Source organism: Arvicanthis niloticus, chromosome 1, assembly GCF_011762505.2.
Source record: "Arvicanthis niloticus isolate mArvNil1 chromosome 1, mArvNil1.pat.X, whole genome shotgun sequence".
Lineage (NCBI taxonomy): Eukaryota > Metazoa > Chordata > Mammalia > Rodentia > Muridae > Arvicanthis > Arvicanthis niloticus.
The window spans coordinates 73,437,083-73,464,799 of record NC_047658.1 but is presented as its reverse complement, the minus strand read 5'-3'; the positions used below and the strand labels follow the sequence as shown (position 1 = coordinate 73,464,799).

General features: G+C 42.2%; 2 protein-coding genes and 1 long non-coding RNA gene across 8 annotated transcripts; 1 reads left to right on the top strand and 2 right to left on the bottom strand.

The window, feature by feature from the left end:
* Window positions 1–793: 793 nt before the first annotated feature.
* On the bottom strand, window positions 794–15,956 carry LOC117710905 (E3 ubiquitin-protein ligase TRIM34B). Of its 4 annotated transcripts, none has more exons than XM_076939794.1 (8): window positions 15,739–15,956; window positions 7,860–8,479; window positions 7,233–7,328; window positions 6,403–6,633; window positions 4,557–4,579; window positions 2,753–2,853; window positions 2,468–2,494; window positions 794–2,100 (listed from the first exon to the last, which is right to left on the bottom strand). In XM_076939794.1, the coding sequence occupies exons 2-8, from the start codon at window positions 8,277–8,279 to the stop codon at window positions 1,541–1,543; spliced, it is 1,458 nt and encodes a 485-aa protein (XP_076795909.1). In that variant the 5' UTR covers window positions 8,280–8,479; window positions 15,739–15,956; the 3' UTR covers window positions 794–1,540. The 4 variants fall into 4 exon arrangements, with proteins under 4 accessions (XP_076795909.1, XP_034362093.1, XP_034362101.1 ...); XM_034506202.2 differs by lacking the exon at window positions 15,739–15,956 and adding an exon at window positions 10,646–11,585; XM_034506210.2 differs by lacking the exon at window positions 15,739–15,956 and adding an exon at window positions 10,898–11,585.
* LOC143443406 (uncharacterized) lies at window positions 11,127–27,717 on the top strand. 3 transcript variants are annotated; one of them, XR_013112365.1, is made up of 5 exons: window positions 11,127–11,230; window positions 21,860–21,915; window positions 22,658–22,725; window positions 22,829–25,680; window positions 26,306–27,717. It is a non-coding gene; the product is annotated as an uncharacterized LOC143443406 (long non-coding RNA). The 3 variants fall into 3 exon arrangements; XR_013112368.1 differs by lacking the exon at window positions 11,127–11,230 and adding an exon at window positions 11,621–12,235; XR_013112366.1 differs by lacking the exon at window positions 11,127–11,230 and adding an exon at window positions 12,228–12,355.
* LOC117710896 (tripartite motif-containing protein 6) lies at window positions 19,730–27,649 on the bottom strand. Its single transcript, XM_034506191.2, has 7 exons — window positions 27,227–27,649; window positions 26,299–26,394; window positions 24,909–25,139; window positions 23,599–23,621; window positions 22,459–22,559; window positions 22,054–22,080; window positions 19,730–21,903 (listed from the first exon to the last, which is right to left on the bottom strand). The coding sequence occupies exons 1-7, from the start codon at window positions 27,647–27,649 to the stop codon at window positions 21,338–21,340; spliced, it is 1,467 nt and encodes a 488-aa protein (XP_034362082.1). The 3' UTR covers window positions 19,730–21,337.

The window sequence follows — 27,717 nt, the reverse complement described above, 5'->3', positions numbered from 1 at the left end:
CTAATTTTGTTTCAGAGCATCTGGTCAGAGCTTGCATTCCTTTGGTAACATTTGTCTTTTTTTTTTCTCTTTCATTCCTTTAATAATAACTGTGCAGTGCAACCCTGTCCTTTTTAGTACTGTATGAACTCCTGTTCATAAGGATGCCAAAGAGAAGAGACATTTGTCCTCTCCAGCACAGGTGTGGTTGTCAGAGAAATAAATCCTCCAGCTTGTGCCCCAGCCCACCAGCAAAGCACAGGGTGACATGACCTTAACTACATGGAAGGTAGTGGCATTGGTTCAGCCAGACAACCTGGGTGTCTGATCACTCAGTGTCTAGGCCTCCTTGTTCCATAAACATGCAGAATAAACCCAAAGCACATGAGAGGAACCAACTCCAGACAGACCCAAATGTTGCTTTTATCACATGTCTTGTCTTAGCAATGAGAAAAGTACCTAATAAAGGAGGGGGAAGAATGGTTGTGTGGGTGATGAATTCTTCAACATGACACTATTATTACTTGATTTCTCCAATAATGTGACTTTCCATTTATTTCCCCCAAACAGAATTTGACTAATAACAATACAAATGGACAGATTAAATATTTAGCTGCAAATAAATTATAATAATTTAGAATGAGCTGGGCAGTGGTGGCGCACACCTTTAATCTCAGCACTTGGGAGGCAGAGGCAGGCGGATTTCTGAGTTCGAGGCCAGCCTGGTCTACAGAGTGAGTTCCAGGACAGCCAGGGCTACACAGAGAAACCCTGTCTCAAAACAACAACAAAACAAAATTTAGAATGAACAACATTGAAGACCAACCTTTTTTTTTTTTTAATTAGACCTACTCCACATGAGGTTATACATATGGAATTAAAGTGTCAAGGAAGTAAAACTAGCATTTGAAGACAACAGGTATTTAAAGCACTCCAAACATCCCACAAAATATTTCATTGAGTACAAAGGACTGTAGGCCCATATATTATTATGTACAACAGTCAAGTGAGTATTTTATATTTACAGATATCTAGTTTCATACAATGATCTTAAGTCAGATGCACTTCAATTTTCAGGTTAAGAACCTTGGACTTGATTAGTATGTAAGAGGCCGAATTTGAATTTTTATACTAGACATAACCTCAACTCTAGGCTACAGGTGCTGTTCATATTTTCTATTCCTTGACTTCCTGTTGAAAGTGAGGTATCCTGAGCAACATACTGTTCAAAAACTTGTTAGTTGTGGTCAGGGGCCAGTTCTTAAGGATTGTCTTAAACAGCAGGGATGAGTTAGCGGCTAAGAGACTTTGTTACCTTTCTTTAAGACAAAGGGAAGTGTAGAAGTCTGAGGGCACGGATGTTATACTGACCTAGCTTTAGGCTTGATTAGCTGTCTTTGAGGAAATGGTAAGCTTCTCTTCTAAATGATGCCAGATATACCACACCCAAGCATGACTAAGGGAGACCATGGGAAGAGGTGCCTTAACAGCACAGGTACATTCAGAATATGAGAGCATCAAGGCAAGAAGACAGACCAGAAATTGATGAGAATGAGCAAACTCAGGAGTTTCGAGGACACAGGGTCATAGGGGCTGGACAGTCCCAGGGATTGAAATAGGGATAGGCAGGTTGGGAAAAGCAGCATTGGGAGAACTTGTAAATGAGTGACCCATGGTTTGTGACATTGAAGAAGGACACTATGCCCTCTTCACAGTCAAGGAAAACCCCAACCCGATGGAGAGGGGTGGCCACAAAGGGGTTCAGAACTGTAGGGTCACGGTTGGAAGAATTCTCAAAGATACTATACCTCGATCCATCCTGTAACCCTATAACCCAGTAGCCATTCTTAGGTTTGTATCTATGGTAACCATTTGACTGACTTTTGCCTCCTCTGACATCAAACTTTAAAGTACGTTTTCTAGTGTAAACTCCTAGGGTCCAGGCATTCTTTTTAGACACATCTACTTCCCAGTAATGTTTTCCTGAGGAGAAACATTTGGAGCCCAAGATCCCATTATTACAACACTTATAGGGCCAAATGGACAAAGATGTCACTTGTCTGTGATCTTCTGAAAGAATAAGATTCAAATTTAGGTTTTTTGGATTAAACGTGAAGTCCGCTGCAAGGGAAAAAAAAAAAAGATCAGGTGGTAGCTTGTTTGTGAACATTGTGAAAAGCCAACACTGGAAAGGTTAGGGAAAATAATATTGAATGATTGTGGGAGATGATAAACCAATACAAAATATGTTACATAATTGTTGTTTAGTACAGGATCTTGCTAAGTGTCCCAGGTTAGTCTTAGGCATGCAATTCTGCTTCATCTCCCTACTGCTGTGATTGCAAGCATGTACTACCACATGAAGCTTTAGAGGAATACATTATGTGTATGAGGTAACACAGGAGACAAAGGTGATAAAGTCGCACTAAACCACACACTTGTGAAAGGGGATCAGAACACAGTGATTTGAACGTCTGCAACTTCTTACCCCAGTAGGCACGGACAGCTGTTAGCTCTGAAATGATAAAAGATTTGGCGACTTTTATTAGAAGCAAAAAATTGAAAGAGATAATACTTTTCTCTAGAGGTAAGAAAGGGTGGTTGGTATAAGAGATGTATATGAGAGGTTTAAAAGGTTTAAAGCTCCTCTCTGGTAAACAAGAGCACTTGAGGGTGCTCCCTCGGACATAGCTGCATCATCCTCCTCACAGACCGCCCCCTCCCTGACTCCCTGCTATCATTACCACAGGTATTCTCCCGCTGCTCTCCTCACCTCTAAACTTTTGTAGCATGCCACTCAGATCAGGAGTTTGGAATACCATCTTCAGTTGCTTTGAAACTGCTTTTGGCTTCTTCAGTGTCCAGACCTGACTCCTAGGGATGGAGAAATATTTTAACCTTTATTTAACCTTTAATATCTGTCACATTGTTGTCTTTCTAACATAATTGCCTTTATCTCCTTCCACATCACTTATGTGCTTGATACCTGAGGAGCCTAAGGAATCTGAAGCCCTGACTGGGAATCAGAAGCCCCTGTGAAATGTTCCCTGTGACACTGGGAGGACCTACACCTCTTGAAGTCACTGTTGCCTCTTCTAAATATGGGGTAACTTTCATCTCTTGAAATCCTATGGAAATCGTACAAATTTATAAATATAAAGCATCAGGAGGACTTTGCCACGGCACCAAGTGTGCCATGAGGACATATGAGTTCTCAAGGAAGTTGAGGTCCTGGCTATGATGTAAGGCTCTGCACAGACAGCCTGTGAGTTTGTGAGTAGTCCAAAGCCTGGGTTCCAGTGGTACCTGCCCCCGACCCCTGCCCCATAGAGATAACAGATGGTTGGGGAAAGAAGAAAGCCTAAACTCCAGGTATGTCCCAGATCAGAGATAACCAATTGTTATGGGGCAAAGTTTTGCAAAAGAAAATTTATAGATTAAAATAAATGTGGTCAGCCTGACTTGGAGACTCCTGTCTGTACTCCTAGCATTTGGGAGGCAGAGGTAGGAGGCTCAGGAGCTCAAGGCCAACCTCATCTACTTAGCAAGTTCAAGACTAGCCTTGGCTTCATGGAACCTTGTCTCTAAAAACAAAAAGCCTTTAATGAGCCTGCTTCTAATTCCATGTGTTTCTCAAGGAAGTTGATGCTATCAGATTGGCAATTATATTCGGAGAATATAATTTAACACAAGAACTTATAAAGCATACCAAGCAAGAGATTGATTATCAGAAACTTGGATCAGAACCACAAATCCTAAGGTGTGTGTCTGTTTTTAAAAGTCAGTAGAAATCTTCTATTTTCAGTGGGCACAGTGAGTATGATAAGAAGTCCCCATGGTCTGCCTTAGGCCTTGGGAAGGCTTGCTGTATAAGAAACAGCTATGAAGCAGGAGATCTGGCACTGGCAGCAGAAAGGGAGTGTGAAATAGTGACGTGTAGTCACAGAAAATGACTCTGAAATCTCTACTGCCCTTAGTGGCCCTAACTCTGACTTAAACTGCCACATTCACCACTACTGAATCTAGTTCATTCTCAGTGGGGATGAAACAATCAAATCTTCACCTGGGACCAGCAGTTCTAAATGATGATGACATGGCAGCCAAATGTCCCTGATATGGGACATATTTTCTCCACTGGTATAAAACTATTTGTATGGTTCCTGTCTTAGTTAGAGTTTCTATTGCTAACACCATGACTGAAAGCCACTTGGAGAGGAAAGGGTTTATTCCATCTTACATGTCTGGATCACAATCATCACGAGGGGAAGTCAGGGCAGGAACTCAAGACAGGAACCTGGAGGCAGGAACTGAAGCAGAAACCATGGAGGAATGCTGCTGACTGGCTTCTTCCACATGCCCTACTCAGACTGCTTTCTTATACAGTCCAGGATCATGGACCCAGGGTGACACTAGGCCCTCCACAACAACCACTAATCAAGAAAATGCCTCACAGACTTGGCTACAGGCCAGTCTGATTTGCTCAATTGAGACACTAGCTTGTGTTAAACTGGTGAAACTAATCAGGACAGCTACTAACTCATCTACACAAAAGCACTCTTGGGGTCACCCATACTCACCATTTCAAGATACCACTCATATCCTGGGGAGAAGGAAAAAAACACAAGTCACAATGAGTGAGAATTAGAGCAGTTTTAGTGAAAAAGGCAAAGGAGGAGGAGCAAGCAGCAGAAGCAGCACCAGCAGTAGTGGTAGAGGAAGAAGATGGAAGAGGAGGAAGAAGAAGAAGAGGAAGAAGAGGAAGAGAAGGAGGAGGAGAAGGAAGAGGAAGAGAAGGAGGAGGAGAAGGAAGAAGAGGAGGAAGAGGAGACAGAATCTGAGAATCAAGAGTAAGATTTATTTATTTATTTATTTATTTATTTATTTATTTATTTTACTAGATGCTTCTCTAAATGTGGCCCAGAGTAGCACTGAACTGCCTGTTTCAACCTCTTAAATGCTGAGGTTACAGATACCAGCAAAACTGGCTAAAAATACAGTTTCTTTCCTTTTTCCTTGTTTTAAAGTTATGGCAAAATAGCAACAAAACCGGCAACCCTCAGGCTAGACACACTATGGAAAAAAATGAAGAGGTAAAATTTTCAAACTGGGAAAAAAGATGAGACATTGCTGCGACCTTAAAGAAATTAGAAAGAATCATGGTGGATCACACGTTTCATCCCAGCACCCAGGCGGCAGAGGAAGGAATTTGAATTTGGGAGTTTAAGGCCAGCCTGGTCTACATAGTGAGTTCCAGGCCAGCCAGGGCTATATAGTGAGACCCAATCTCAAAACAAAAACAAACAAACAAACAAACAAACAAAACCAAAACAACAATAAAAAATATTGAAAAGAACCATGAGGAGCTGGGGTGTGGCTTGGTGGTGGGATGCTTTCCGAGCAAGTATGAGGCCCTGGATTCCCACCCCAGTTTACCGAGTTATAAATAATAATAATAATAATAATAAAATAAATAAATAAAAATAATAAAAAATTAGATAAGTTAGAGGAGTTGAACAAATTCCCAGAAGTACAGAACCAACCAATACTGATTCAAAGAGACAAAGCATGTAAAAAGATTAGATTGGAAGTCGAAGTTCAAGCAAAGGCCAACCATGGCTTCACTGTTGAATTATACTAAAAATCTAAAGAATAGACAATACCAAAATTGATAAAGCAACACAAAAAGAAACAAAGCAACCAAAGCATCTCTGGAATGAAGATACAGCTTGGCACTAGAGTGCTTGGGTACAGAAATGAAAAAGGGCAGTCTAGAGGGCTCAGTGGGTAGAGGTGCCTGCTGCCAAGCCTGGCGACCTGAGTTCAATCCCTGGGACCCATACAGTGGAAGAAGACGACAGACTCCCACGAACTGTCCTTTGATGTCTATCTGTGGGCTATGGCCCATGTGCATGCATACACGTATGCATACATACGCACATACAAACTTTTAAAAAAATGTAGTTAAAAAAATTTAAATCGCACACACAAAAAAAGAAAACCCATGGCCATTATAGTCATGAACAACTATCTATCCCATAAATGAGATTTGGTTCAACATAAAGACATCAATCAATGTGATAGCCCATATTAATAGAATAAAGAATAAAACCCACAGAATCAATGGTGGTGAAAAGCCAAAGAAAGCATTTGACAAACTTCCACATACTTTCATGTATAAAGAAGAAAGAGAGCAGGCAGGATTAGAAGGCACCTTCTGCAGCCTGTCAACGATGTGTAACATTGCTCTCCCAATCCTGCCAGCTAAAACATACTTAATGGGGAAAAACTGAATGGTTGCCCTCAAGGTAGAAAAAGAGAAAGGAGAATATTCTCTTCCATGACTTCCATCCAATGCTGTGTTATTAGCCCCAAGAAGGAACAAGAAAATGTCTCTGCACTCTGAGGTGAGCTGCTCCTTCCTACCTGCAGCAGCTCTGTGTCTGGCCACTCACGCCGCCGCTCTAGATCCCAGATAAGTTCCTCCACCAATTGGTTCTGTTGAGCCAGCTCAGCCTCTGCCCCTGCCAGGCTGTCTAGTATCATCTGTTCCTCTTCTCCAAGTCTTCCCAGCTCTCTCTGTTCCTCCTTGTCCAGGATTCTTCTAAGCTGATTAAAGCCTGTTTGTATCCTTTGTCTCTCCGTCTGGATCTGGTGCTGCAGAAATGAACATCGAGAGAGAGAGATATAATGAGTCTGCCAGGCTAAAGGAAGATGTCACTGTAAGTAGGACTTCAAACCACTAGACATAGGAATATAAGAGCAATGTGAAGGATGCTATTTCTTCTCTTCTATTTTCCCTTTAGTACAAACAAACCCAAACAAGAAGAATAAACAAACAGCCCTCTCCTCGTGGAACATCCACAAATAACGTAAAACTAGGATGAGGCTCAGATTGTGGATGGATGTCTTGGGCACTTGTGTCTCCCTACATTAGCACTCCTGGTTTTGAATTGGGGGGAATTTTCACTTGTTTGTTTTTGTTGTGCATGGTATCTTCCAGAGAACTGTCAGAGCCTCGGTGAAGAGAGGAACAAAGAGACTTCCAGCCTTCGACATTATACAGTTTATCTTTACACTCAATTCCAAATATGTACGTGTATTTACAGTGATATGCTCCCACCCCTCATCCCTAAAAAGTAACTTGTCAGATAGCTTTAGACTTATTGAATGCAAGGAAACAAAGGGCCTAATTGGATTAGGATCAAAGAAAGTCATCCTAAGATTCTCAGCATCACTCAGGAAGGGATTCCTGCCTTCCAGGAAATTCTGTCTTCTTTGATGTCAGCTTCCAATGTCTCCACCTTCTTCTGCTCCTCCCTCAGCCTCTTGAGAGCTTTCTGGAGATTCTCCTGTGTGAAAGGAATCATACCTGTCATGCGGTCCACCTGGACAGAGAACTAACAAAGAAACCAGTTTGTTCCCAGAAAAGACCAGTTCATAAAAGCTAAGTTGATGGCTAGTGCTTACAATATGGAAGACAGTCTAAAGAGGTGAATGAACGCATTCTTCATCCCTAGAGGAGTAAAGTCATCACCTACACACTGTCCTCCCTTAGAGTAAGGACAGACCAAGCAGCAAGGCAACCCTTTCCTCACACCCAATTCATAGTGTTCCCCTGCCGTTGCCTGGCTGAAAGGAGCAGTGAACACAATACTCAGAAAGCATTCCCTACGAAAGCAATGCAAGGGAAAGGGACCCAAAACCTTTTGTTCTTGGTTGAGAGATTGTGTGTACTGCAAGCCAAACTATTATACAAATGGAAAGAAAAGATGTTTCTAGGCATTAGGAATCTAGTGGCAATGTGAATCAAGAACAATAGGAAGGTAATATTTCTTATCAAGAATCACTTTCTGCCCAATCTCCGTCCATCGTGGACTTACCTGACATTCTCTGACTGCTTCCTCCAGGAGTAATGTGTGGTGACCACGATGCTCCTGAGAACGCTCACAAACCCAGCAAATGACCTTCTTGTCCTCCTTACAGAAGAGAAGGAGTTTCTCTCCATGGTGTACACAGCGATCTCTCTTTTTCCCAATGCCAGGGTTCAACTTGACTTCACTGAGTCTCTCTACTACATCTGCCAGATGCTTGTTAGCCTGTAGATTTTCAAATGAGAATCTCGTACCACACACAGGACAGCTGCTTTTCCCTCTGGAGTTGATCACTGCATTCTTGTTCATGGTAAGGCAGGCTTGGCATATACGGTGGCCACAGCCTAGACTCAGAGGTTCTGTCAAAAGCTCTTGGCAGACAGGGCAAGTGGCCTCCTTCTGTACATCCATCAGACCTGTTGAGGCCATTGTGTTGCCCTTGTATCTTTTTCTGTCTTATCCTCTGAGACGTTTCTTTCTTAAGGGCTGGTGGACAGCTAGGCAGATTATAAAACAATGCTGAATCAGTCCTCCAAGGCAACTCAGAACAACACAGCCACTAAGTATCCTTCAAGGTGGACAATATGATGGTTGAAAGCACTCAATTTTCACCCATGACTAGATAGAATCTGAAACAAAGAACAAACCCATAATAATTTGGTAAATGGAACAGAAATCCTCCAGATGAAGAATGCAGTGGTAGCACAGAAAGAGTAGAAAGAACAGGAAAGACAGTTAACACAGAAACACAGTTAACACAGGCCTGAGCACTGTGCAGACATGCAGTCCAAAAACAGTCCTGGAATCTGCATTGCACACTGGTAATGGACAAAGTCTCACTTTTTTCCTAGTAGTTGGCCACACAGTACAGTATTGGGACAGACACTTTGGAACCTGGCAGGTTTAGGGATATGTTTTCTGGCTTCCATTATTAAAACAAAACAAGACACCACAAAACAAAACAGCTGGGCAATGGCAGTGTAGACCTTTAATCTAGGGAGGCAGAGGTAGGCTGATCTCTGTGAGTTTGAGGCCAGCCTGGTCTACAGAGTAAGCTCCAGGACAGTCAAGCTACACAGAGAAACCCTGCCTTGAAAAGTAAAAGAAAAAATAATAATAAAAAATAAAATGAAATTAAAAAAAAATCATGTGTTTCAAATCAAGATCTTACTATGGACAAGAATAAACCAATACCAAAAAATAGTAGAAAGAAATAAGGGCTGAAACTAATGAGCTGGAAACTAAAAGCATAAAAAGGGTCAATGAAAGAGTCCTTTGGCCGGGCAGTGGTGGCGCACGCCTTTAATCCCAGCACTTGGGAGGCAGGGGCAGGCAGATTTCTGAGTTCGAGGCCAGCCTGGTCTACAGAGTGAGTTCCAGGACAGCCAGGGCTACACAGAGAAACCCTGTCTCGAAAAAGAAAAACAAAACAAACAAATAGAAGGCACTAGATAGCAGTGTCTTCCTAGCCCTCTCTTTACCTTGGAGACCCACCATCCATATTCTCTCTGAAGCATCAATCCAAGCCCACCTCCTCTTTCTTTCTCTGCAGCTTCCTCTCAGTTTTAAGGAAATTCCACCTGTGTTAAAGCTTCGAATTCCTCACATTCTTAAGCTTCTGTGGAAAAGCCAGGAGGTGATGGCACGCACCTTTAACCCCAACAGTTGAAAGGCAGAAGCAGGCAAATCTCTAAATTCAAGACCAGCCTGGTCTACAGACAGCCAGGGCTACACAGAGAAACCCTGTCTCCAAAAACCAAAACCAAATAAAAGAGATTCCACTAAACAGTTTGCTTACTCTGAAAACTAAAGCTGAAAAGTTTTAATTTAATCTTTTAAAACTGTGAACATTGGTTATCATCTTGTATAGTCTGTAAGTTACTTGTTTTTTTTTTTTTTAATTGTCAGTCCTAGCTGGAGTGTAAGCGTGTAGATTTATTCCATATTAAATAAATATCAAATGGATGCTTATTACACTTTTTTTCATTCCAGAAACACACTTTATTTCCATTGACATTTTTCACAAAAATAAAGAGACCCCAATTATCTTCTGTTTGGCCATGACTAAATTCTTCAGCATTCCAGTGCAGACTCATAACAAGGCAGGTGGAGTGAACTCTGAAAAGTGAGGTTATTGGACAATGGTGGGTGTTTAATCCATTCATCAAGGTACAAAATGCCCATACGTTAGCCTAACATGGAAAATATTCAGGATCAATATCTTACCAAGAACAGTAACACCTAAGGCTCTCTCCCCAGCAATACGTAACTCTTGTTAACTATCTCCAAGAAAGTAAACACGGAACAGACATAACTTTCAGTGCAAAGACCCAAGCAGGAAGAATGACCAATAAGGCCTAAGCCAGGTGAGGACAGGATCTCTTATGGTTATTGAAACAGAAACAAGCGGGGTGGGGGAGGGGGGACATGTACACGACAGGCTTGCAGTCCCAGCTGAGGCAGGATGATATTTGACCCCAGAAGGCCAGGGCCAACCTCAGTAATGCAATGATTCCAGTTTCAAAAATAAATAGTGATTTTTTTTTTTTAAATCTCTGTTTAGGTAAAAATAGATTCCTAAGAATGGAGCTCCAGAGGTGCATAGGGTTCAAAAGTGACACAGGGGCGGGTATCCAGCTTGCGAGTTTTCAAGTAAATCAAGAGCACAGGATGTTAAGGTTACTGATAGCCCCTCTGTGGCTGCAAGAAGAGTAGAGGCTCCTCTTAGTATCTAGTAGGAAACAAGGAAAAGGGAGAGAAGAAAGGAGACATGGGGAGTTCTTGAGATTCCAGACCTGTTTACAAGGTGCATCACAGCTGCGGAGCAAAAAAGAAACAGGAAGTGCTTGCCCGAGTGAAAGAAGGGGCTTTCTCCAGAAAAGATCTTCCTGCTCAACTTTCAAGTCGATTCCTCCCGAAACTCTTTTTCTCAACTTCAGAGCACAGCGGTTTGTGATCTGTGAGCAAATAAGCCTCTCCGAAGCTTCACTGAGTTCTCTCTTTCTAGGGTCTCCCTCCCTCCGCCCTGGACAAAGTTTCGCACACACCTTTGGACCCTCACCTCCGGCCTGGAAGGTGAACTCTTTCCTCCTGGCTGAAACGGTGAGGAAAAGCCAGGGGCAGGTTTTAACCAGCCTACCAGCAGCCCCTCCCTTTCTGGCTGCGGAGAAAAGAAACTGAAACTCCAGACCAGCGGGTACAGGAAAGAGGAGGAAACTTGAGTCCTAAGTGCTGGCAAAACTCTAGGCCACCGATAGAGGGCGATGTAGGGACTCTGACGATCCACAGGGACGAACTTTAGACTTGACCTAGAGTTGAAGTTTTCAGCGTCCAGGAATAGCTTTTTGGTGGTCGTAGCTAAGGGCTGTCACTGACATCAGGTAGGTAAAGACCATGTTTAAGGGAAGATTCTATTCAGCAAGAAGGCAGCCATGAACTTAGAAGAAACAGGAGAAACTTCTGTGTGAGCCGAAAATCAAACAAATAGCCCAGCAAGCTATACAGTTTCTTACAGCCTTTTTCAGGCCAGGAAGCAGCAGTATTTCTGTCTAGTCACCATCTGAGGGTGGTCTCTGAGTTCCCTAGTCATTAAAGTTCAGTTAGGGGAACAGAGAACCCAGGAACAAGTAGAAACACAAGTTTTAAAAAAGCACGGTCATTTGTTTAATTTGTGAATAACAATGGCCCTTTGGTTATGAAAATAGAATCTGCCAGGCCCTTTGTCCACTTTGACAATCTCAACTGTCTCCACCCCTATTCCCTCCCAGGTTAACATTCCTTCTAGTCTCTACCTAGTTACCTAGCAACAGCCAGGTAGGCCTGGCTTGCTATAAAAGGAACTGTTTGGCCCTTCCTTGTTCTCTCTGATCCCTCTCTTTCTCCACGTGTTCCCTGCCGGTAGCTCTCCCTCCCCACCTCACTCTCATACTCTCTCTCCTTCCTTGCCCCCTTCCCCTCTCTGCCTCTACTCCCTTCTCAACTCCCCCTCCCATGGCCAAATAGGCTGTACCTCAGAGGGGAGGGATGCCTCAGCAAGGGCCAGTTGAGGCAACCCACACATCACACCATACCATGCTCTACAAAACGAATCAACTAAAGCACCTTGCCTTTAACAGGCACAACTAACTCTTTCTCCTAAGCTACTGCTCTCTCTATCTATCTATCTATCTATCTACACACACACACACACACACACACACACACACACACTCCCTCTCCATCCCTCACCTCCAATCTGGAGAGGCTGCCAAATGCAGGGACAGCTCTATATACAAAGAATTATTAAGTCAACCCAATCAACAAAAGAGAGGGAGACCATGCCTCATGGAACAGGAAATGGTGCTAGTGAAGTTGTAAGAAAGAAGAATGACACCCAGACTCAGATGGTATGTAAACACAAAGAGCATTTTCTGCAGAAGTCCAGCATGCTGGGGTCTCCCAGTACCAAGATAGAGACATCCAAGTGAGCCTGCAGGCCTGACTTAAAGCACACAGGGACATCTGGGGTAGGTGAGCTCTGTGTTAATCTGTTGGGTCCATCTCTGTGGACATTCTATTACTGGGGTATGGGGACTGGAAACTTGCTGGGGAGGTCTGGGGACTGTTACTGAGGTAGTAGCTGAGGAAGTCTGGAAACTGCTGCTGACCCATTGGCTTTGCCTCAGGCCAGGGGCTGGGACATTCCATTAGCTGGGCGTGAAGGCTGGAGCATATGAGTTTTTCTATTTACTAATTACTATTGGCTTGCCTGGGCTTGCCTGGACTTGCTCAGTTCTTAGGCCTAGTCTCCTTACCTGCCAATTTGAAATCTGTCATGGAATCAGCCTAGCTTTCTCGAAGTCACAGACCTTAAAGGAGAACCTACAACCATGACTTTATTAAACCAGCCCAATTCCTGAAACAATTCAAACATTTGTTTTTATACCCACAGATAAGTGTAGTCTTCACTGTATGTGAAGGGTGCAGTTAAGAACCACCAAAAAGCAAAGGTTTTATATATATATATATATATATATATATATATATATATATATATATGTGTGTGTGTGTGTATACACACATAAATGTATATATAGTGTGTATATATAATATACTATATACAATATAATGTATAATATAATATGGTGATATATAATATATATTATATATACATACACATATGTATACATGTATATATAATATACATGTATATATAATATACATGTATACATATGTGTATGTATATATATGTGTGTGTATACACACATAAATGTATATATATAGTGTGTATATATACTATATACTATATACAATATAATGTATAATATATGGTGATATACAATATAATATATAGTATATATAATATACATATACATGTATACATATGTGTATGTATGTATGTGTGTATGTATACAGATATACATACATACATATTATGCATGAGAGAACATCCAGAGCCATCTCTAAGAGTCCAGAGCAGAAACAGACTGGACATGGCCAAATCTGTCTTGAACAATAAGGAGAATAGTGAGATCAGTAGAGAAGAATAGTGGATGTAGCAAGATAGTGGTGGAGGGGGAACCTTGTCCTTATTTAGAAAACAAAGGGGTATCTGAGAAGAAGGAGGCCTGGGGAGTTGAGAAGAACCCACAGGATAGCTTTCAGGCTTTGAAATGTATAAAGGGTACTTGTGAATGGGGTTGTAGGAGCATGGGGACTAGCATGAGCTTTCATATGCAGCCACAGATATATGTCCTTCTACCAGAGGCAAGGGAAATAAGTCCTTTTCAGAAGTTCAGTTAGGAATGCTGGCTTTTATTTAACCAACAGAAATCCTTCAATAGTTCAGCATGAACTGGGCTAAGACTGTCATATTTGGATATATGAACTGCCTGAGACCTAACACACCTCTCATCAAGGAAACTTCACTTTGTAACAGATGGAGACCATTACAGAAAACCAGAACCAATCAAAATGCAGAGTCATGGAGTACAGTCCCAACTGATGCATCTACCAAATACATCTACCAAACACTCCTGCACCTAAGGCTCAGGGAACATAGCTGAAGAGGAGGCAGAAAGATTGCACGAGCCAGAGGATCAGGGACTGTGTCTCCCAGCAATATCAGAAGTCATGCCCATAAGTCTCCCTATCATGACTGCTTAAACTTGAGCTGAAGGAAGACAGACAGGCACACAGCCACACATACACACACACAAACACGGTGGTGGTGTGGGGTGTTCATGTAAGAAATTTACTTCGGACTCAAAGACAGCAAGGGAGGAAAAGAAGCACCATGGGGCTCAGTTCTGACACTTTTGGGAATTTAAAATAGCCTTGATATTGATGCAAAGGGGATAGGCAAGAGTTCATTCGGGAGCCAGTTATGAGTGACTATGTCCCAAGAACATCATTTTTGGTTGCCCCAAATTCAGTATTTTAATGTGGAAGCAGTTTGATACAGTTCTCATTTAACAGAAAAAAAGAATATAATAAGCCAATACATTTTCAAATACATTGGTGGAAACAGGTGGGCCAGTTAATCAGAGGGGAAGTCTCTGCTACTGGCCTGAGATGCTACCTGATGACACTCTTTTTAGCTTGGTTAGAAAACCAGTGCTTGTTTGCACTTTCCAAATTATTTATGTAAATGAGCACAAAGAAGTGTGCAGAAGAAGGCAGTACAGGGCTACTAACAGGGCTAAAGCCCTCCCCAAATCATGTGACAGTCAACTTTGTAGTGTTCCAATGTTGCAGTTTCTGATAGGAGAAATGGGACATGGAAATTTTTTTCTTCTAAGAAGCAGTTTATTGTGCCTGCAAGAAAGTTCTGTACATCAGTATTCAAAGGTCAAACTAAATGCAATGGGGGCTACTGTTTGTGTACAAGTTTGGCTTCTGTGTCTTCCATATATGGGAACATACAATGTGACTGGGTATCCTAAATTATCAGGTCACGGTACTAAGGGTATGAAGAGAGGAGGGCTGCCTGGGGAGCAAACCAAGGCTCTAAGTCACATGTTGGCTAAACCACATAGACAGCTCTCAGTTCTCTTTTTTTTTTTTGGCCTCTGGAAAACCCCACTAACTGCTTCACCAAACTTGCAACACTCACTGACATGGTAATCAATCAGCCTTGCAAAGGTTCAACGGGAAGTATAGCTTCTTTCTAACTTTTATTGACAATGACTAATATGTCAAAGACTAGAATTTAAAAAGTGTAAAAAAACAGTTGTGGAATGTTAGTGGAGAGATGAGGGTTCTAAGAAAGAAAAGGGTTGGATACTGAGCATGCAGTAACAGGAATGAAAACTACCTCTAATGTGCTTATCAGTGGTGCTGCCTAGCTTAACTGACAAGTGGAAATTGTGCCTTTCAGTATCATGACCCAAACCTTAGCAACAGGTTGTGCATGGCCAAAGAGGAGTCTGAACTTGAAGAGATGGCAACTAAAATTCTTCAATGTCAAATGCAAAAGAAAAAAAAAAAGCACGCCTATGAACCAGACAATGCTAGAGGCTACATACACCATTGGAATACAGGAATTGTTAGGTCTGGGAATTGTCATGCAAACCACCCAGACACTAATCTCAGTCAAATAGGGATGGTTTATTGAACATCACACTCCAGAGACTGATCTATTAGGGAAATGATTCAGGCTCAGGAGCTAAACCATGACCTTGAGTTACGAACCTTCAGGATTTTTAAGTCTAAAATTTATATACATCTCTGCCAAGTTAATCTACCAATCAGGAGTTAGGGATAGGGGATTTCATTAGGACCAGGTCTTTGTTGTTCATTTATCCCATTCCCATTGGTTGGGATATTCAACTGTGGCAGGAGACTTGCCTTGTCTAACACTAATGCCTTAACTTGTCCACCAGGATGAGACTTACCTTGTCTAACTTACCTTGTCTAAAATTCATGTCTTATCTTGCCAGTCAGGATGTTAGTTACCCATGTACATGTCTCATTTTGCCAAGTAGGATGTCAGTTCCTGGGAAGGTCTTAGGAACTTAAATTTTACTTGACTTTTACTGAAAACAGAAGTCTTCTTCCAAATAGTTTCTTATATTGGTGCAAGTGTCTCTCTTATGTTGGGGTCCATCACAGGGGCAGCTCATAAGAGCAAATGCCATAAAAGCTTCTACACAGGTGCAGGAAGTGCTACTGGGTGGTTGGTTCCGGTTCGAGCTTATTGTGGATAAATATACAAAGCAATTCTACTGACTTAATTGTGATTGGTTTCCAAGAACACAGACTATAACTGAATATGTAATCAACTTGAGCATGAGAAAATTTCCTAGTAACAGCAGAAACAGCATATCAGAAAGTTTCCTTATAATATTAGTAACAGCACAAAATGGCAGGCTAGCCAGGTAAACAGTTACCTAGGCCTTAACATTGTGTCTTGGCCTTAGTATTTTACCTAGACCTTAACAGTAACGAAGGTGGTCAGCAGAAGAAATGGTTGAAATAATAATGGCCAAAAATTTTATAAAACTTAATGTCAGACACCAAATCTGAAGTTCACAAAGTGTAACAACACCCATCTAAATTCATTTTTTAAAGCTTAAAGATTAGTTGATAATACTTTGTCTAGTTAGCAAAAATTGTACCACTTCACTGCTTGCCTTTGAACTTTTGAACCTATTTTTCATTTAAAAAGCCTGACCCAAGAACAGTGTGGTGCAACAGTTAGGTTTTGCCTTCTTGTAGTCTGGATGTCTGGAGAACATTCAATAAACTATTCTCGCTTAACTGAGATTGGTCTAAGTATGGTTTGTGTGGCAATTCCCAGACCCCAACATTCATGATTTAGATAAAATGTAATCGTCACTAGTGGTAATAAAGTAATTCTTCAGATAATACACATGTAATAAGTTTTGTTTTATTTAAAAATATTTCCTTTATTATTGAGAAAGGGTCTTATGTAAGCATTGGCTGGCTTGTAATTTCTTACAGAGACCAGGCTGGTTTTGAATCCAGAGATCTGTCTGTGTTTGCCTCCCAAGTAAGTGCTGGACTTAAAGTCAAGGGGCTTTTACTTTTATAAATGTGTGTCGGCAAGTACTTGAGAATGCAGTGTCCAGGGAGGCCTATACAAAGTGTCAGTCTCCTGGAACCAGAAACAGAAGATTATGGTGTTACAGAGTATTTAACCACATTGTGAATCCCAAACTTGTGAACTGGAAACCTTGTTGTGGTGTGGCTCAGCCCCAGCACACACCTTAACCTAAGAACTTTCTGTAAACAAGAGATAAATAAAGTCACGGATAGGTCAAGGGGAGCAAACAACCAGTTGAGAGGGAGCAAAAATAAGGAAGTAAAAACGAAGTGAGCTGAAGGGTGTTTAAGAATGCATGGAGGAGGAGCTTCCTCCTGGGATGTCCCTAGTGTAGGAAGGTCAGCTAGGTGAATTCTCTGCCTCTCTGAGTTAGGAGGCTTTCACCACAGCATCTGGCTCCTGCGTCTTAATTGGTAAAACAAATGGTTGAGATTTTTGTTTTAAAAATATGGGGCTGAAAAGATGGCTCAGCATTTAAGAGCACTTACTGCTCTTCCACAGGTCCTGAGTTCAATTCCTGGCAACCACACAGGGGCTCACAGCTATAGGTAATGCCTTCTTCTTAGAGAAAACTAAAAGTAACTATGTCAAATCAGAGAATTAAAACCAGAATAAAATAAATGACAACACCGTAGGCCACTACTTATGAACTAGGTACTCAATTATTTAATCTCTTTATACCTCAGAGGAACACTACTGCATGACACAAGGGAGGGGCAGCTAGAGCCTACTTGAAATAAGATGAATGAGCAAGGCTAGGACCTAAAAACAGACTCTCATGCGTAACCAAGTCTGTGGACAAATAGGGTTTCAATAGCAAGCGGTTTTGGAAAAACTGTATCTATATAGACAAAGAAAGTTATTTTAGTCCACACTTTGCACTATTTATGAAAGTTATCTCAATGAGGATAGTAGAGTTAAAATAAAATTTAAAATTATAAAATGTATTTTAAAAATTATAATTTTTTAAAAAGATTTTATCTGATGCCTACCAGAAGAAGGCATCAGATCCCATTACAGATGGTTGTGAACCTCCATGTGGTTGCTGGGAATTGAACTCAGGACCTCTGGAAGAGCAGTCAGTGCCCTAAACCACTGAACCATCTCTCCATGCCCTAGAGATACTCTTGATCTTGAATTAAAGACTTTTCTTTGATTCATTCTTTATTCTTGTCTTTATTTCATTTATAGTTTTTTGAGACAAGGTCTCTCTATGAAGTCTTGGCTGTCCTGGAGCTAAGTAGACCAGTCTGGCCTTGAGCTCAAGAAATCCACCTGCCCTGCCTTTAAGTGCTGGGATTAAAGGTGTTTGCCACAACACCCAGTCATACTTATCGTTTGAATTAAATTCTTGCTCTATTGCTTGGGCCACCAAAACACATTAGATTTGTTTTTTTTTTTTTTTTTTAACATAAATAACATCTCTTTAGTATTTGACATATGTACTTCATCTTCACAGTAGTTTAACCTACTCCATAAAGAACAATGTGTACCTTAAAAGTCCTCTGGAAAAGGTTGAGGCTGAAAGCTTGCTCTAGCTGTCTGTTTAAGCAAGCCTTCCTGGAAGCTTACAGAATTACTTTGGTATCTAGGGTCAGCTTTATTTAAAATAATATATTCAAATTTTAAGACAATAGTTAGATTATTTTACATTGCTTTTATGGAAAGTCAGGATGTACTTCACAGTTACAGTGCATTGGAGAGTACCAAAATTTCAATAGAATTTAATTAAGGTTTAGAGGCTTGGACTAATTCTTTTGGCCTGAAAAAAACAAAAACAAACAAACAAACAACAACAAAAAACAACCAAAAAACAAGGTAAGGAACTACCTGGACAGACCTTCCTTTTTCTCTGAACTTGTGCCAGTGCTGGCCCATCTGCTCACTCTTTCTCTTCAGGGAAGGTCAGGATGCAGACCCTGCACTTCTGGGATGCCACAGATGTCTCATATCCCAGAACAGACCTGCACTAGGGTTTAACAGAGGCCAGAGTCTTGAAGAGCAGAAATGTTCTCCAGACACGGTATCTCTCCAACCATCTTCCCAAGCCCATGTTTCCCAGCTGTGTTCAATCATGGTCTTTGTTGCCACACCCTTGGGGGTCTGGAGAGATGGCTCAGGAGTTAAGGGTATGCTTTATTCTTACAGACAACTCGAGTTTCATTCCCAGCACCCATGTCCAGTTCCAGAGGATCTGAAGCCTCTGGCCTCCTCACTCATAAACACATATGTACACGATTAAAGAAATAAATCTTAAAACAACTTACCCCCACAAAAACCTTTCAGGGTTTGGGGGAAGTGTACAGATATTCTTTTCCAAACAGGTGTACCTTCAAGTCTCCCTTGGTACTCTGGTCCAAGACTGTGTTATTCTAAGATTCCCTCAAGAATAGAAAGTTCATCTTGACAGAGTTATCAAATAGAAATGCTTGACAGGAGCCAATCAATGTATAAATGAAAATTTCCTAGTACCCACATTTAAAAAGTACAATGAAAACTGGGTGTGGTGGCTTATGCCTGTAACCCCAGCAGTTGGAAGGCTAAGGCAGTAGGCCACCACTACAGTTTAATAGCTAGTCTGGGTTACAGGGTTAATTTTAGGGTAGCCTAGGCTACAGAGTGATACTCAATCCCAAAATAAAACAATTGAAATAAGAAGTTTTATTTAAAATAATATATCCAAAATATAATCATTGTAAGACAATAGTTCAATTATTTTACATTACTTTTATGGAAATTCAGAATGTATTTCACAGTTACAGTGCATCGGAGAGAACCAAAAGACACTAGTAGCCCTTGGCTGCAGTGTCCCAGGTCCAGCCCTGTCTCCCCCTGACATTCATTTCCGTCTTCACATCCATAACTTTTTTCACAGTCGAATATGAAAGCTTGTAGTACCTTACAGCAAAGCCATAGCAGCTCACTCATTTGCAATCTGAATTTGAGCACAAAGAGAAGTTCTAGGCTGAGGCAAGCTTAAAGTCAGAGGCAAGCTTAAAGTCAGCCTGGACTTGATAGCAAGCTCAAGGCTAGCCCAGGCAACTTGGTAAGACTCTGTCTGTGTCGGCAAAACAAACCAACCAAACAAAAAAACCCAAAAGTAACAAAATACAAAACAGACACACACAAAATAGAGTTGTCAAGCTTGGTGCTAAAATGTCTCTGCTTGACATAAAAAAAAAAAAAAAAAAAAAAAAAAAAAAAAAAAAAAAAAAACAAAAAAACCCAAAAAACCAATAAAACAAAACAAAAACCCTGAATTAAATCCTTAGCTCTACAAAAGAAATAAGATCGGGTAGGGGAGGCCAGAATAAATCACTGTGAAAGAGGCTAACTGCATTTCTTCCTCCTCCTAGATACTGACTGACACTGGTTGGCTTCGGTCTCCTTATCTTACTTTGTCTGCCTTTCAAGCACATTTTCCATTCTTTTTCTTGTTTTTTGTTTTTGTTTTGTTTTTCGAGACAGGGTTTCTCTGTGTAGCCCCTGGCTGCCCTGGAACTCACTGTGTAGACCAGGCTGGCCTCGAACTCAGAAATCCGCCTGCCTCTGCCTCCCAAGTGCTGGGATTAAAGGCGTGCGTCACCACCGCCCTGCTGTTATTATCATTTTCTAAATATATATATATAATCCCTTGTCTATAATTTCTTTTTTTTATACCTTGACAGATAATACAAGAACGCAAAGTTAGAGGTAGTTTTGTTTATAAAGATGAGCAAAAACCAAACCTAGTGTCAGCAAAAATAAAGTACTGAGGATAACACATTTTACTTCAGGAATTAGTGGTGAACTTAACAACGGAGACAAGTCATCGTAGCTGACCCAGGAGCAGAATAAAAAGGATACACAATTATCTCAATAACTATAGATAAAAATCTATTGAATTCAATATTTAGTAAAAAATTCGCATCTAATTTATAGAGAATTTTTTAGATTTGACCACAGACATCAGTAAAGAAAAAAGTCATCAAATACTATGCTTAGCCAGGTGTTGTGAGATAGACTTGTAATCAGTATTTGGGAGGTGAGGTAGAAGGGCTGAGTCTGTGGCCAGCTTGGGCTATTTATGGAGACCGTATCTCAAACAACATTAAAACCGCAGCCAGATACAGTGATGTTCATTTGTAATTAGGACTCTGGAGCAGTTCTCAGTTACTTTTTCAATCACATAGAATTTAAGGACGGCCCGCTTCGAAACAAACAAAACAAAACTGGGCGTGGTTTCACATGGGGGGGGGGGGGGGTTGGAGACAAAAACAAAAAACAAAACAACCCAAAAGCAAAATACATAAAACCCAAAACACTTTCCCATGAGATGGGTCAAGGGCGCTCACTAACAAAAATGGTCGGTGTCCTACTAGGAGAACACAGAGAACAGCGGCTCAGAGAGGAAATTCATCTTTGAGGGAATCTGCTTACTTATGGGAAGGGGTAGCGGACCTCAGGAAGCTGGGCGCCGCAGGGTCATAGGGACTACACAGCTGCAGGGATTAAAATACGGACAAAGGGCAGTAGGAAAGTAATACTTCGAGAAGGTGTAGATGGGCAGGCCATGGTTTGTGACATTATAAAAGGAGACCGTGCCAGCCTCATAGTCTAAGAAAACCCCTATGCGTCGAGGTGGTACCGTCATGGAGAGGAGCAGGGATGGGGAGGAGTCCTCATAGGCTCTGTACTCGTGCTTACGCTGCAACCCGATCACCCAGTACCCATTCTGCGGCTGATACCTGGAGTAGGCACCCTGCTTGTTGGAGTACTGGTTAAAAGAGAACATGGGTTCCACGGGGGTACTGCATACACCCAAGATCCACGCCGTCTTCTTGGTCACGTCCACTTCCCAGTAGTATTTTCCTGAGGAGAAGTGCTGAGAGCCCAGGACACTACAGTCATAATGTTCTTCCAGACTGGATTGCTCGGACAGCTTAGCACCCACAAACCTCACCTGTCTCCGGTTTTTCGACAGGACAAGATTTAAATTAGCCGTCTGTGGATTCAGAGTCACGTCCACTGCAGGAGAAGGTACAACAGCAGCAGATAAGAATGGGCACATGGGTGCCATGACATGGCGGTGGGGGACTGAGAGCATTAGGTAGCAGGGGAAGCACCTAATGAAAGGGGCTGGGGTACCAATCCAGACAGGCGATGGATTCTACTCACCCCAGAAGCTTTGGACGTCTGTCAGCTCTGTAAGAAAAGGAAAAGGAAAACATGGAAAAGAACATCACCCCTGATACAGGGACTGGATTATCATCCTCAGCACACCAGTCCCTCTGCGACTTCATTCATAACTACCGTCCTCTACATTGCTACATGCTCAACAGTAATTTCGACTTCATAACTACTGTTCTCTACATTGCTACACGCTCGACAGTAATTCTGACTTCATTCATAACTACTGTTCTCTACATTACTACACACTCGACAGTAATTTCGACTTCATTCATAACTACCATCCTCTACATTGCTACACACTCGACAGTAATTTCGACTTCATTCATAACTACCGTTCTCTACATTAGTGCATGCTCTACAGTGATGCCACGTCCACTTCCCCCAACTTACCTCTAAAGACTCGCAGCATCTTCTTCAGATCCGGGGCTCGAAACAAACTTTTCAGCTTGGTGGGGAGAGCTTGGGGCTTCCTCAGGGTCCAGAACTCACTCCTAGTGAGGACAGACCTTATGAGAGCTTCAGGGTGCTGACTCTGTCTCCCCAACCCTCAGACCCATTGATAAACTTCAACATTTTTTTTTTCCCTTAGGAAAGGCAGCATCTGCCCTGGACCAGAAGACCTGGACTAGAAACTAGCTGTTCACTGTCTCCATACATGTCAGTAAACGTTAACTTATTACAGCCTCGTTTAATTTCTTTTCCATTGTAATTTCTATAACATACAGTGGCTTTCCCTTTTCTGTCTGTGTCCTAAGGACAGGAGGCAACTGAGAAGAACAACAGCAGGAGTGCCTTGCTGCATGTAGAAAGGAAACAAGATGTGTAAAAATGTCAGTGCTGAACCGGAACGTCCACCAGGAGGCGCTGGAGATGCTCACAATGATCAGGAACCCTGCAGTCACACTAAAAAGGATACTTAGAGAAGGGCTTGCTTCTATAGGTCCATTATATAAGAGGCCTGAAGGGTCTGTGGGCAACTTAAGATGTCACCTCTGTGGATGACTTTGTAGATTTGATTACCAAAGAGACCTTGTTCTATCCCAGGGCAAAAAACATTCCCCTCATGACTCAGGTCTGTGGGTTTGTTTTTTTTTTTTGTTTGTTTTTTGTTTTTTAAACTGGAACTGACATATAAGGAAATCTAAGCATGGGGCAGCAAGATTGGAGAGCCAGGGGAGGAAGGGAAAGTTCAAAGTCAGCATCTGGAAAGCTGGTTCTCAAGCCTTGGCAATACATGGATGGTGATTTCCCTCCAAGACATACAGCCAAGAACAGGAAAACCAGTGTCAAAGGCAGGTAAAGAGGGTTGTGAAAAAAGCATGTCTCCTGTTAACGTTCTTACCATACCAATTCTACTACCATGGATTCTAGCCTGCTCCCTTATTTTGAGATCCCTAAATTCACATACAACTCAATATACCCGTCTCAAACCTCCTCGGCCTGTAACTTTCTCCGTTTCCCACAGGATTATTCTACAGGGGCCAAGAACGTTTGGAAAGCTCAAGGGAATTAACTAATATTTTCACATACCTTTTTGTGACATCACCCACATCCTAGGAAGGAAAAAAGACAGATTAAGGATCATGCCTTCTTCCACCTTAACCAACCCATGTAGTGACCAGGAACAAACAAAGGCCCAAGAGCTACCCAAAATAGAGATGAGAACTCAGAGGAAGCCAGATACAGCCTGGATGGTGCCTGCCTGTGACACTAGCACTTGGGACGTTAAGGCAAAGCAGACTGTAAGTTTGAGGCCTACCTGGGTTATACAGCAAGAATTCATTTCAAAAGAACTAAACACAAAACCCCCAAACAATTCCATCTCAGAGCAAAGTTCCTAATGACCCATGTACAAATTTGGGTAAATGTCCTTATTTTTATAACTGTGGGTTGTTTGGTGGGGTTTTTTTTTGGGGGGGGTGTCTTTTTTTGGGCAATATTTGGGATTGAAACCAAGGTTTTATGTAGACAAACGCCCTACCACTGAGCTATCTCCTTATCCCTGTGTTTGAAATGTGAATGTGTTTGTTTGTATGTGTATCACCTGTAATTTAGCATGCAGTACCTGGCCCTGCAGTTATGATAGACTAACTTTTACCCTTGAGACAGATACAGGTTTTATTTATTTATTTATTTATTTATTTATTTATTTATTTTTGAGAAAAGGTTTCTCTGTGTGGCCCAGGCTGTCCTAGAACTCGATCCATAGACTTCATGGCTGGCCTCAAATTCATGAGATTCAATCTGCCTCTACCTTGAATGTGCTGGAATTTAAGGCGTATGCCACCACCTGGCTTTGAGACAGTCATAGATTTTAAACATAGTTCTCTCTCAAACGTCATCCCTTAGATGGTGTATGTGTGCAAAAGCAGACAGTATCAGTTGCTACAGCACACTAGGGGGGATTGCACTAAAGAGAGTAAAAGCAGAAAACGGCTGGTACGTGCCAACTCTAACTTGATTTTAACAGGTGTTTTCCCTGATAAAACTGAAACAGCAGCAGAGACCTAAGCTGCCAGGTGAACACAAGTTTTTGTCTGGGGTTGGCACGACATAGGGCAATGTTAAAGGGCTTTTGGAATGCACTATCTAGGGCAGTACCATGTAGTGGGAAGGGAGCCAGGAATTGGGGAAATTCCCTACAAGATACCGAAGAGTCTAAGGTTTATCTGTATCAGAACATAAAGGCTCCCGCAGAGCAATGCTGAATACAACAGACCTCCACAATTCCCAGATGATCAGGGCTACTCTCATCTGGGAAGGAATAACAATGGGGCTTCCCTTAGCATTTGCACCTGAACTGTTTGACTTTGACCTTTGGCCTCCTCACAGCACGATACCTGCAGCAGCTCCACTGTGGAGCCCCGGCACCGGTGCTCCAGGTCAGAGATGAGGTCTTTCAGTGACTGGCTCTGGTGGATCAGGTCGCCTTCCGCCTTTTCTATGATGTTCAGCCCCTTCCTCTCTTCCACTTCCAGTTTCTTCAGTTCTCGTTGCTCCTCCCTGTCTAGGATGCTGCGGAGCTGGTTAAACTCTGCCTGGATCCGGTGTCTCTCAGGCTCCACCTGACTCTTCAGTATCAGAGAAAAAACAGTCCGTTGGTAGCTGGACCAAAGGTTCCCCCCCTGGGGGAGGAGGGGACAGGAAACAGCTGCATACTGCTTTCCTGGGCCTGCCGGTCTGAGTGGAGGGACACAAGCCTGTAAGACCTGTTCTCAGGCCGTAAGCCTGAGGCTGTTTATCTAAAGTTCAGAGATGTGTTAGTCTTGGGTGACTTTAGACTCCAGGAAGCTCATCTACCCTCTTAGGCATCCAAATCAGCATCTGCTTCTAATTTTGAGCCCTGAGAGGAATAGCTGGCTCACAAGTAACATATCATTTCCAGGAGGACAAGGTGGAAATAGAGTAAGATTCAGAATTACAAATTATGGGTCACATCAAACTGATTGGCCTTTCTTTCTTTCTTTCTTTCTTTCTTTCTTTCTTCCTTCCTTCCTTCCTTCCTTCCTTCTGTTCGTTCGTTCCTTCTTTCCTTTTTTTTTTTTTTGAGACAGGGCTTCTCTGTGTAACTCCGGCTGGCTTGGAACTCAGCAAGGAACTAGACAAACTTGGGTAAGGATGGCCTTGAATGCCTATAGATTTGCCTTTCCTTGTCTTCCAAGTGTTAGAATTAAAGGTGTGTATCCCTAAGTCTGGGAAGCCATTCTTTCTCTTACAATTGCCTTAAAAATCTGGGAGGACCTGGAGAGATGGCTCAGATGTTAAGAGCACCTGTTGCTCTTACAGAGGACCCAAATTTGATTTCCATCATTCAATTCAATGGTGGTTCATAGTTGTCTGTAAGTCCAGAATAGGGAACTTCTGGCCTCCTTACTTACCAGGCATACTTATGGTTCACAATAATGCAGGTAGGTAAAACAACCATAAACATAAATAAAGTGTAATTTAAAAAAAAAAAAAAGCAGAAAAAAACCAAAAAAAAAAAAAAAAAAAAAAAAAAAAAAAACCAACAACAACAAAAAAACCAAAACCCCAACCAACCAAAACAAACAAATGAACAAACAAAACCAACACAAGATTTCGTTGACATGTTTGTTACCTAACTTCCATCTCAATTTCCCTACACAAGGAAAGGACCAGATCTAGGGAAGCAAGTCTGTCAAGAAGGAGGAGACACTGGGCCATCCTAGTCCTTAGTCCCACGGCCCCTTTCAGGAGAATCCCCCTTACCTTCCAGGAATCCCTCTTCTCTTGGATAAGAGCTTTTAGCTTCTCAGCTTCCTGCTGCTCCCTCCTCAGCTTCTTCAAAGACTCCTGGAACATGTCCTGGAAGAAACATACCAGGTTAAAGAGGGGCCAGCCTCAAACTGTCTAACTACCTAGACATAGAACGAACTAGACAGACTATGCTGACCCCAAGGGAACCCTGCCTTGGCTTCCAAGTACCTTTTCTATACAGGGAATGTGGACAAAAGATCAGACAATCTTGTACAGCAAACAGGCAAGACTGGCTAGAAAATATTATTGACCAGGGAGCTACTCTCTAGGTTCAACTTCCAGGTAATCCTGAGTTCTACAAAGAAATCTGGACTTCAACGCTTCAGTTGGTGGAGTGTTTGCCTAGCATGCAAGAAATACTGGACACAGCCGGGCAGTAGTGCCAATACGCCTTTAATCCCAGCACGTGGGAGGCAGAGGCAGGCGGATTTCTAAGTTCAAGGCCAGCTTGGTCTACAGAGAGTTCCAAGACAGCAAGGGCTACAAAGAGAAACACTATCTCAAAAAGTAAAAAACAAACAAACAAAAAACAAAGGAACTACTGGACACTGGTAATCACAGAATTCTGGAAATGAAGGCAGTCAAATCAGAAGTTCAAGGTCGTCATTAGCTATAGTCAGTTTGAATCCATACTGGAGTATATGGGAACTTATTTTTAAAAGAAGAAAATCTTCTATAAAAAAGAAGAAAACAAAGCCCGGCAGTGGTGGCGCACACCTTTAAGCCCAGCACTTGAGAAGCAGAGGCAGGCAGATTGCTGAGTTCGAGGCCAGACTGGGCTACACAACAAAATTTTCTCTTGCAACTCTCCCCGAAACGGAAAGCAAACCAACTATAAAGCGATCAGAGAACATGAAGTAAGGTTAGGCTCAGTACCTACCTGGTACTCCTGGGCCACCTCCTCCATGAGGAATGTGTGATGACCATGGTGCTCCTGAGATCGCTCACAAAGCCAGCAAATTAACTTCCCATCCTCCTTGCAAAAGAGCTGGAGTTTCTCTCCATGAAGTGCACAAAAAATGACCTCGAGCTGTTTTCCGGGACCCAAAGCAACCTCTCTAAGCCTCTTCACTATGGCGGCCAGGTGCCGATTAGGACGGAGGTTCCCGGGCTGGTAGGCGGTCCGGCACACAGGACAGCTGCCCCTCCCTCCTTGGCTCAGCTCTGAATTGTCACTGTTTCCTATGATGCAGGCCTGGCAGAAGCTATGGCCACAATCTATGCTCAGGGGTTCTGTCAGGAGCTCCAAGCAGATAGGGCAGGTGACTTCATCTCGGATGTCCACTAGGACTGCTGAAGTCATTGTAGCCGCTCTCTCGTCTCCTACCTTCCCAGCTCACTTATAGAATCCTAGGTAGAAGGAAAGAAAAA

What these genes read in the sequence shown, in the direction of transcription:
- LOC117710905 (XM_076939794.1), bottom strand. Translation starts at nt 8,279, where the DNA reads ATGGCCTCAACAGGTCTGATGGATGTACAGAAGGAGGCCACTTGCCCT. An exon ending in CATGCTACAAAAGTTTAGAG is followed by an intron (nt 2,495 to 2,752) that starts GTGAGGAGAGCA and finishes TTATCATTTCAG; the next exon opens with AGCTAACAGCTGTCCGTGCC. An exon ending in AGCTGTCCGTGCCTACTGGG is followed by an intron (nt 2,101 to 2,467) that starts GTAAGAAGTTGC and finishes TTTCCCTTGCAG; the next exon opens with CGGACTTCACGTTTAATCCA.
- LOC117710896 (XM_034506191.2), bottom strand. Translation starts at nt 27,649, where the DNA reads ATGACTTCAGCAGTCCTAGTGGACATCCGAGATGAAGTCACCTGCCCT. An exon ending in AGGTGGCCCAGGAGTACCAG is followed by an intron (nt 26,395 to 27,226) that starts GTAGGTACTGAG and finishes TGTTTCTTCCAG; the next exon opens with GACATGTTCCAGGAGTCTTT. An exon ending in CCACAGTGGAGCTGCTGCAG is followed by an intron (nt 23,622 to 24,908) that starts GTATCGTGCTGT and finishes TTTCCTTCCTAG; the next exon opens with GATGTGGGTGATGTCACAAA.